This window comes from Chenopodium album, chromosome 2, assembly GCF_948465745.1.
Source record: "Chenopodium album chromosome 2, dcCheAlbu1.1, whole genome shotgun sequence".
NCBI classification, from domain to species: Eukaryota; Viridiplantae; Streptophyta; class Magnoliopsida; order Caryophyllales; family Amaranthaceae; genus Chenopodium; species Chenopodium album.
Genome location: NC_137835.1, coordinates 55,299,109 through 55,310,107, shown reverse-complemented (window position 1 = coordinate 55,310,107; position 10,999 = coordinate 55,299,109). Strand labels below are relative to the sequence as shown.

The window sequence follows — 10,999 nt, the reverse complement described above, 5'->3', positions numbered from 1 at the left end:
AGTAGAGATAGAAAGAAAAACTAAAAGAAACTAAATTAATCTAAAAACTAAAACTAAGAAAAACTTGCCTAGACCCAAGCCTACGTACTACTTCGTAATATATAGGAAAGAAACCCACAAATCCCACTCTTAGTAGAACTCCAAAAGCAGCTGTTCACCACTTCTTTGAGCCCGATAATTCATGCCCATCGGTTAAGGGATTGGGCTTTAATTAACAAAGCCCGGCCGACTTTCAAATCACATGAGTGTTCAGCGCCCGATCGGGCCAGGCCTCGCCTGATTGAGCACGGTCAGCAGCAGTTGGGCTTCAATGTTCCATTCTCTTTTGTTCTTGGACTTGGTCTTTTAGAGTTTATTAGCCTAAATTCATTCACTTGTTTGGTCCGTCGTGTAACTTGTAAAATCTTGGACCTTCTCTCGTATCAAGCCCTTAATTGCCGGATTAAATTTCTCTAACTCGACCTTGGGCTTTAATTATATAGTCATAAAATACGATTCGACTTTAATATCTTTGTAGTGGCTCAATCAGCTCGGAAATTGACATAAATCTGTAAATTCCTACAAAATAATACCAACTCTACAAAAACACTAGAAAACATATATTAGTAATAAAAATAGCTCCGTAGAGCTCAAATAAACACAAATATGACCGTGGGATGGGGAATAAAAATATATATAAAATAGACTTATCAGAAATCAATGACCTAGGTTTATCCCGCGTCATATAATCATAATTGCAATGTTTTTTTTAAAAAAAAAAAATATTATAACTCATTCACTTATCAACATAGTTGAACATTAGTCTTCTACATTAATTTCATCAAAATTATGAATCTAAGAAAAATTAATGGGAATAATCTCACCTTTGGGGCGTCTACGAAAAATAATCCCACCTTTGGGATATTTTTCAATAATTTGACCTTTACACCCAATCCGCTCAAAATGATCCCAACCGGTCGTGTAACTTGTTATCATTACACATTGCGGTCTGTGATTGGTAAAATAAATAAAAGGATTTATTTGAAAATAACACCACATATTTGTAAAAAATGGATTATAACACCACCTTTTCTCAAATTTGTATTATAACACCACATAAAAATCAAAAAATTTGATTTCACCACCTACTTACGGATTCCATCACCTACTAACGGACTCTTGGATGGAATCCGTTAGTGGGGCTCACTTTGGACACATGTCACTCATCTATTGGATTAAAAAAATTAAATTTTTTTATTTAAAAAAAAAAAGAAAAATCCTAAAATGCTACACCAATGCCGGTGGGTTCCCACCACCGTCACCCAAACCCAACCCCCGAAGCTCCGAGACCGTCGCTGAACCACCGTCGTCACCATACCTTGCCCCAAAACCTCCGAAACCGTCACCACACCATCGAAACCCCAACCAAAACTAGCCGAAACCCTAGCCCACACCGTTGTCGAACCACCGTCAGCTGAAACCAAACCCAACCCAGTCGAAACCTCCCAGCCACTTCGTTTCCTCCCCGAAAAATCACCCCTGTACTTCCGCTTCACCTTCAAATCGGCCGAAAACAACTTTCGAAGCCCCAGCTGGGTCGATTTTGCGGTGAGGCGACGACATGGGTGGTTTTCAGTGGTTAGTGGTAAGGGTTTACACGGATTGGTGGGATTTGCGCCGGGGGAGGGGGGCTGTGGTGGGTGGGATGATTGCCGGTGATTTCGCCGGTGAAGGAAGGGTTGTCGGCGTCAGTAGGAGTCTCCAGCCGTGGAGTCGCGGCCGCCGGTGGTAGGCTAGTGGCTGGGTTAGGGTTATAAGGTGTTTTTCTTTTCTTTTATTTTATTTTTTTACCTTTTCTTTTTAAACCAATGTCTTATTGCCACATGTCTATCTTGGGTCCCACTAACGGATTTCATCCAAAATTCCCTTAGAAGGTGGTGAATCCAATTTTTGGATTTTTTTTTGTGGTGTTATAATCAAAGTTTGAGATTATGTGGTGTTATAATCCATTTTTTGTAAAATTTGTGGTGTTATTTTAAAAAAAAAAAAATCCTAAATAAAAATAAAATTTTTAAATAGTTAAATTTTTTTAAAGAAATTTTTTTAAAAAAAAAAATTAAAAAACCACCCACTAGCTGCCTAAGCCAACGCCACTGCCACCTGAGCCTAATTCCCTATCCGCGGCTTTGGCCACCTAGGCCCCAACCAGCGCTAGCACCAGCGTCGACTCCCTCCCTGAAAAACCCCTTTTTCGTTCGGATCCCAGCCTCCTCCCCTCGAAAACCCCTATCTCGTCCCGATTCCAGCCCCCTCCCTTTCCCCCTGAACCACCAAACACCTTCAATTCGAAACCCTTCCTAATCCCGACCTCCCACTTCCCCCGCCACGTTTTCGCCCCCTTCCCCTTCCCCTGTCCTTTTTTTGGCCTTCTGTCCTTCTCCTCAGCCAGATTTCGGCCTTCACTACCCTTCACATGCCTCGATTTTGACCCCCACCACTTCCTAGCCTTAATTTCGATAAGAGGAGGTGACAAAATGGGAAAGGGGAGGTGCGACAACAACCATGAGGGAGGTGCGATCTGGGTGCAGCGAAAGTTGGCGGTTGGTCGGGGTCGATGGTGAGGCAGAGAGGTGGCTGGTGCTGGGGCTAGGGTTGGGGGTGGTGGTGGTTTTAAATTTTTAATTATTTTAAGAAAGTTAGTTTTAAATAAGGTAATTAATGCTAATTAGTAATAATCTTTCAAAAAAAAAAATTAATTAGTTATAATTATTTCTGTAAAAAATAAAAGTAAAAGCTTTTTGTTTACCAATAACATTGTGACATGTGTAGATTAGGCTTAATTTTTTTAAAAAAAAATACCTATTCAATCGGTTACAGATCACTTGGGACCATTTTGAGCAAATTGAGTACAAAGTTCAGATTATTTAAAAATATCCCAAATGTGGGATTATTTTGCGCAGACGTTTCAAAGGTGGGATTATTCTGAGCAATTTTTTCATGAATTTATAATGATTTGAGTCATCACTCGGGCCAATAACTAGTACTCCACTTTCCTTTTTTAGCCGTTTTTAAATAATTGCTCCATTTTCCTATTTGAAATTCTTTTACAATATTTAATTTATTTTTCTCACCTTGACCCAACATAATCCATATTTTATTAATTTTATATTCTCTGTCCTCCAATAATCTCTACTACTTTTGCTTTTTATAATTTTTTATTCTTCCCCTCACCCCATTACCTCCATATTTTATTACTTTCTCCAATTTCTCCTAAAATACCGCACATAAAAAAATGAAGCAAGTATTTAAAAACGGATGGAGTATCAATTAAAACACCTAACATTTTAGTTACTTTAACTAGTTCTACCAACAAACAGAATAACAACTAGAATAATATACTGCCTTTTATAAAATAATAATATTCCCACCTTATAAAATAATAATAAAATTCTACCAAAACATAATAATAATTCATAATCAACTATAACACCTTATTAATTTTGGGTACTACCTTTATTTCTACTGAATATGCAAGTATTAACTCTATTTCAAAAAATGATGCCAAACATGGTTTGTTTTTTTTTGTTAACTTTGCCCCTACGCACTAAATAAAATAAATTAAAAAAAAAAAAAAAAAAAAAAAAAAGAATGATGCCAAACAAAACCCATAAAACCGAGCTATTAGCTCTGTAGTACCATGGTGTTTGGCTTCTTATCATTTTCTGTAACTGAGTTCAAGTGCTTGTTCTTCACAGTAAACATACTTGTTTTTAGCCCAAAAAACATTATCACTCAGTCGCAGGCCTTGCAGCTGCCACGTGTCATTTACTTATGCGCCACATCAGCAGAGCATATCTAGATGTCGCAAATTATAGCAAGATACAGTTCACGAGTGTCGATGTCAACTCCATTGGCCCAACACCATGTTACTCGAGGTCCATATGTTTCACTAAACGTTAAACACACTAATTGAAGTACTTGACTCTTCCTTAATATAGGATACCTTTTATGTTTTAACTTCTCAAAGTTGTAAATGTTAAAAAGATTAAGAGAAAATTAAGCCTAAGATAATATTACATTTCACTAAAACAAAGTTGTGAACACTAACAACAACCAATAACGAACAAAAAATTGGGATTAAAGAGAAAATAGCTAGAAATATGATATTACACTCGAGCTCATGATTAGCAAGAAGAACATGAATAAGCAGAGATGGAGGGGGAATTGAAGGGAAACAGATGAAGATTGGCCATCAATTTCGGCAGAATCAACAGCGAGGGGCAAGCCATTGCTGCTAATGCTACACGATTGCGGATCAGCACCTTCGACATTCAGCATTAGGGCTCGCATGACTGAAGTAACCGTAGACATGTATGTGTCTCTGTCTTTGTGGAGAAGCCATGTCAACCCCATTAGTTCGCAGTCTCGGCTGCGCATCTTATTTGTCCTTATATCTAGTTTTGTTCCATTTCCACTTGCTTTGTTGCCTTTTTTAAGCTGAATGTGTAAAAGGAGGCAAAATTAGCTTACATCTAAATTGAAACAATCAGCATCTTGATGTTATTACGAGCCTGAAACTTCATTCTGGATTATAAAAAACGAGAATAATCTATCCACACAAGGCAAAGCCTCAAACCTCAAAAGCCTCGTGGTAAGAAACGGTCCAAGAATCATCAAAGACTGATTAAGGTGCTATGCCTAGTTTTATTATACTATTTAGGGACAATTAGAACATGATTAGTAGTGATTGCTGTGAAAAAGTACCAATCACAAAAGTGAGAGTACTCATAAAGTAAGGCTAAACTAAATAAAATAATTTGTATATTTAAATCAGTAGAATCTTTTAGTAAGAAAATAAATATAGACCAAATTCAAACAAGAAGAATTATAAAAATATGTAACAAGTGTATGAAATCATAATAAATAAGTTCATTCTCTTGTCACGTAATCTTGAAGGGGAAGCATAGCATTTCTTCACATCATAATTTAAATATCATAAATGTCTGACTAGCAGAGTAGCAAGAGTTTCACGTGAAAACTTAAAAGAAACTTCAACAACCAAGAAAAGGAGAGGCCACAACATATATTACCTCAAATTTACTTCGTATTATCTAGAATAAAACGCTACGACATTAACATCAATATCAGCATCATCATTAATCCAATATACCCCGGAAGAGGCTCCTGCCCAATGCAACCTAAGAATGTAAGAGCGACCTAGACAAACTATACACACAGTATTACACTTGTGATCAGGAAGCCATTTCCAATCAACTCTTAAGTCAATTAGTCCAATTTACTAGTGATTAAATAGTAGGGACTACAACATTTCATTATATATCTTCCTTGGTTTGATTTCACATCATCATTTGACAAGTAACTGTCACTATATTACAATTCCACAAGTGTTAGTTCTAAGATGTTTTCACAATAAGTTAATTATGAATGACTACCAACATTAGCATTTATTAGCCTTTGTATTATGAACGTACCATAGCACCCAGGAAACATTTTGGTATCAAATTCCAAATCAAAAATAGATCATAAGTAATATGCAGGATTGAACACAACGAGAGTCATCGATAAGCATTCCACGACTGCATAATTACATATCCAAGCAGGCAAGCACACTAAATCAGGAACATAAAGAAAAATGATCATCTTTAGTAACCATGTAATCCAGATTATAGCGTAATTTGAACTAATAATACATCAAATAAAACCCAAAACAAGCATATAGTTATCCATATCCCTATATATATCATGAGTCACCTTCAGCCTTATCCATTATTGAGTTGATCCAGCGGAAAAAATGAAAAACACACACACACACACACACACACACAAAAAAAAAAAAAAAAAAAAAAAAAAAAAAAAAAAAAAAAAAAAAAAAAAAAAAAAAGGGGACCAAGACAAATTGAAAAGACATTTTAAATCATCATCAACTTCGCCAAATTCTAATGGTGCAAGATCAAAGTAAAATTCCGAATTCAAAATCAAATTTAACTCCTACTCCATTTGTTTAACAAATTTGGGCTACATTGGTTTTGAAGGGCGAAAAGAAGGAATGTCACATTGTCAATCCATATTTTCACATTCTTCTCTTCCTCTCTAATTTCTTTTTCATTTCTACAATTTCGTAATTTCTTGAAATTTATTTTCCATGGAAAATCATTACCTATTGATGTCAACATAACATTATATTGTTATTTTTTTTTTTGTTGAAAGGACATAACATTATAATTTGACAATTCTGAAAACATTAAATAATTTCATACAATTAGTAAGTATAAACCCAAAAATGAAACTAATTAAAATGATGCAACAAATCAAACAATAAATCAAAACCAGAAGGCGGGTAGTAAGTATAAACCCAAAAATGAAACTAATTAAAATGATGCAACAAATCAAACAATAAATCAAAACCAGAAGGCGGGTAGAAGAGACTACCGAGTACAACGAATGCAAGCACTTAGAACAGGTAGCAAGGGTAGAATGGTCATTATCCTTAGACTTATGAGAGCTCAAACAATCCTTCTCCAATTTCATTACTCTTTTATCACCAGCTAATCTCCCGTCTTCAGAAACGTGAAAAGCTTGAGGACAGCTCAATTGATGAAGTCTAATTCCACAATAACAATATACAACATCACAAGTCTCATTAATCTTAACCAAATTCACCCCTTTATCTTTCATCACTTTCTCAAGTCCATCAACACAAGTTTCCGAGTCATCAGGTAGCATTGGCAAATCGTATGTTGATGTCGCCTCGCCATTCCCCGCTCCTTTTCCAAGAGTTGTATTGGTGTAAGCGGAGTAAAGCCAGGCGGCGAGGACGGGGCAGCATTTTCCCCGCCGCAAATGCCCGCTATTACATGAGGCCTTAACGGCCGGAAAGATCTCATCGTTGAGTGAAAGCGGACAACCGGCAACGGCAGATTGTTCGGGGAAGGAAGGGATAGTTTCCGAAGGAGAAGGGTTAGGGAGGAAGGTTTGTTGTTGTTGGATGGAAGCAGGGTCAGGGTTGGGTAGGACGGGTAGGGCGGGCAGTTGGGGCAGGAGAGAGAAAATGAGAGTGAGGAAAATGGGGAATGGTGGAAGATGGTGGTGGGACATTTCTTTAAGGAGGGTGAGTGAGAAGTTTTGGTGATGATGTTTGTGGGAATGAAGAAGAAGAAAGTGAAGTGTAATGGAGGAGGAACAAAAGTGGGATGTTAGTGGGATACTGAAGTAATGTAATGAGTATTGCTGGGAAAAAAAGGTTGATGGTTAAATAAAGTGCCTAAAAGTTTGGTTGGATTTTGGCTGTTAGGAGCATTGGAGTGAATTTATCTTTTTACTATACCGGAAAGTCTAGAGATGAACAATAACAATCTTGGCATTAAGGTGTTGTTTGGTTCACTTGGGAATTAGAACTTCCCATGAATTGTAAATTTATGGGAATTAAATTCCTACAATTAAATTCATGTTTTTTTGGAAAAGATATAATCCTTATTGGAAAAGATAAATGTGTTTATGCTAAAAAAGAAATTGAGTTTCTAGGAATAGAAATTAAAGCAGGACAAATAATACTGCAAAAACATATTCTAGAAAAGATTGAAAAATTTCCCGATATAAATGAAGATAGAAAACAGCTAGAAAGGTTTCTAGGATGTTTAACCTATGCTTCTGATATCATAGAAAATCTTGCTTTATTAAGAAAGCCATTACAAAAAAAAAAAAAAAAAAAAAAAAAAAAAAAAAAAAAAAAAAAAAAAAAAAACTCAAGAAAGAAATAACTTGGAACTAAAAGGAAAGTGATTCCAAAATTGTTCAAGATTTAAAAGCTATGTGTAAAGATCTTTCTGTACTAACACTACCTACTAGTGAAGATGATTTAATCCTTGAAACAGATGCTAGTAATGAGCACTGGAGTGATGTGTTAAAAATAAAAGAAGGAGAAAGACTTTGCAGATATAGCAGTGGAAGTTTTAATAAAGCCGAGTTAAACTATCCTACAATGCAAAAGGAAATCCTTGCAGTTATTAGAGGGTTGAGAATTTTTTAATCTTCTTAGCCCCTAATCAGTTCTTAATAAGAACATATTGCAAAGGCATACTCGGTTTTATTAAAAAGAATTTGTCTAATATGCAAGCACAAAGGAGACTCCTGCATTGACATTTATGGCTTAACCAATTCTCTTTTACTGTTGAACATATACAAGGAACAAAGAATTCTTTGGCAGACAGCTTGACTAGAGAATTAGCTAATGTCGTCCAAGAAGCTCAAGACTACACAAAAACCTCCTGCATACCAACTTCAAAAGATGGATATAGAGAGGAAAACTCTCATTGATGAGACCGAGAAGGCAATGGAGTGGGTTTCACCCTCTAGTTGGGCCTTAATGCAAGGCTTGATCATATCAGCAAAACAACGTTCGCGAGATGGTTTAATTAAGGGTTGCCATCGGGCAATCCAAAGGTTATTGATGTTCGAAGTAACAATTATGTTATTTCAGCTCATTCCTGATTTACGAAATATAATATTAAACAAAATAAGAGATAATGATTTTAGAACATGGTACAAGTTGGTGGCTACAAGGTCCAGTAAATTCTTTGATCTTCGAGATCTATGGGGAGAAAGAATAGAGTTTCCCAAAAACTCTAAAGTTGTATTATTGCGAATCTACCCATTTCATCTTAATCAAAATTCTCCATTCATTAGTATACATTACAAGGCTTGGGATTATGGAATGGTACATAATTTCTATGAATTCCCTACTCCTAATGACGCTTTGTTTCCAAGACTTACAAAGTTCCAACAATACGCATTCAACAAGGTTTGAAAATATTGTGATGACACAAAAGACGAATTTCAGCTAGGAGCAAGGGTACAATGTGCTAATATCAAAGTTAAAGAAGGAAAAGTTAGTCCACCGCATTACTTGATAATGTTTGGGGAATTGAGGTGTTGCAAAGATCCCATACTGATTTGTTAGAAGACTGTTAGAAATCCAACTGAGGCCAGAGCACTGGGATTCTTCTACATTTCACAATATCTTAACGATTTTATAAAAAGGAAAGAAAATCCTCCTGTCATATTTCATGTCGGTAACACAACAATTGTGGCGCCTAACAAGATGAAAGAATATTTAGTAGATGGCATAAACAACACCGAGTCAATCTACAAATATTTAGAAGATATTGAAAGTGGGAAGTTTCTGTCATTTGAAGGCCATGAGTATCTGTTTGAAGCATTCATGAGTTGGGATGAAGAATACGCAGCCAGATGTGTTGTAGAATTTGGCATAGAAAAAGAGAATCCTATGTGTGTAAACAACAAATATAGTGAGTGGAGCCTACAAGAAATGATGATGGATGAAATTATGAATTCTTGAGCCCACACCAGCAATAATGCAAGGAATCTTCACTGCAGCCACGTTTTACTAATTGTTTCTGTCTTAAAGTATCTTTGTAAAAAGCAATGGTGTAGAATTGCTTGCTAAGTCAGGATAAGGATCCTATGTAACTTTGCTTCCCTATATAAAGGGACTTAGGCCAAGAAGTGAAGGCAGAGTTGGAAGAGTTAGCTAGAGAATTACTCTGAAAGATTTAGAGAGTCCCCTAGAGAAAAATACTCACCTTAAGAAAAGATTGGTTCTCCATCTCACTTAAAGTAGAGAAAACTCTAATTCGGCTTACGTCTGTTTAAGATTTCAGTTTTTGTGTATGTTGTAATATATGAGTGTTGTAATCTTTTCAAATTAAATAAAAGTTTCGTTCAAGAAGGGAATGTTATCCCCTTGAACCTTATTTATCAAATGAGTTATCTTTCTGTTTAAAAAGTTACATCATAAACACAGTAAGGATTGTTTAATTAGGGATTACGGTCTAAGGTAGGAAACAAATTAGATCTGTGCTGCGCCTAACCTAAGGAAGACAAGGTTGGGGTTAGCTACCTTGGTAAAGCCGAAAGCTCAAAATGCCGGAGGTTCCATTGTTAACTAAGTTCAATTATTGGTCAAAACTCTCAAGTTAAAGAATTATTATTGCGGAGCATGGTGGACTGTTAAACTGCTAAAATAATTTATTTAGATGTATAAGTAGTAGAGTTGTGATAACTAGTACCGATAAAAGTCATTAATCAAGAAACAAGTAAACAACAAGTTGATATTAGTATTTAAATAGGTTCGTTGGTAACAAAGAGGTGTTCGATAGTATCAAAAGAAATACCATCTAAGAGTTCGCTGGTATCAAAGAAGAGTACCATCTAAGCTTAACTTTGTTTTTGTTGGTATACCATCGACGTTAAAATCAGTAGCAACAAAAGTGTCGGTTATAGTACATTTGGTCCCCACTTGGTAGAGACCAAAGTGGTCTCAAGTAGGTAGAGACCAAGAAAACCTCTGTTTTGAGGGTAAATTTATAATGTTGAGTCCGACTAAATTATTGTATCAATATACGTCGAAATCTAAATCTGATATTTTTTGTGTTATTTTCGAATCAAGTTAGGTTGGGTGTGACTAAACATGGGCAACGGGCCGTGCCGCGGAAACCTCTGAAATTGGCCAAAAAGTGTGTATTATAGCCTTCAATTTTGCCAATTTTGACTTTTTTTTTTAGCCGGAAACAAAAATTGCCGAAAAGCTACCTATAGACCCTAATACCCTCCGGGAGTCCAATTGGGTGGGTGAAACCATCCAATTTACCACTTTTCCGTACACGCCACTTGTATTGGCTATTACCCTTCCACGGGGCCTTTAGGTAGCCGACTTTTGGTTGGGTATGGGTCCAAACAACATCATCTGACCTCGTGATGCATCCCGTAAAATTTCGTGAATTTCTGACACCGGGTTCCGGACACCTACCCATTTCGTGTATTATAGCCTTCAAATTTGGCTTCCGTACATCATTTTTTCACCCGGCAAGATTATGCATCCAAGTACTTCCAGGGGTTCCCAAGGGGCCTTGGGAGTCATGGATGATGCCCATAGCCATCTCATTCATCCTTGAACACCATGTCTTAAGGCAAACTAGTTGTT

The 10,999-nt window shown here is 36.4% G+C and overlaps 1 protein-coding gene across 1 annotated transcript; it reads right to left on the bottom strand.

Annotated features, from left to right (window-relative positions):
* Positions 1-4,024: 4,024 nt before the first annotated feature.
* Positions 4,025-7,233, bottom strand: LOC145598587 (putative GPI-anchored protein At4g28100). The gene is made up of 2 exons (XM_081654962.1): positions 6,430-7,233; positions 4,025-4,476 (listed from the first exon to the last, which is right to left on the bottom strand). Exons 1-2 carry the CDS (start codon positions 7,093-7,095, stop codon positions 4,132-4,134), a joined length of 1,011 nt encoding a protein of 336 aa, XP_081511088.1. The 5' UTR covers positions 7,096-7,233; the 3' UTR covers positions 4,025-4,131.
* Between the last annotated feature and the right edge of the window lie 3,766 nt (positions 7,234-10,999).

Excerpts from the sequence above, each read along its gene's own strand:
- LOC145598587 (XM_081654962.1), bottom strand. The coding sequence starts at position 7,095 with ATGTCCCACCACCATCTTCCACCATTCCCCATTTTCCTCACTCTCATT. Across the intron at positions 4,477-6,429 it reads GCTTGCATTCGTTGTACTCG|CTTAAAAAAGGCAACAAAGC; the intron begins GTAGTCTCTTCT and ends TTACACATTCAG.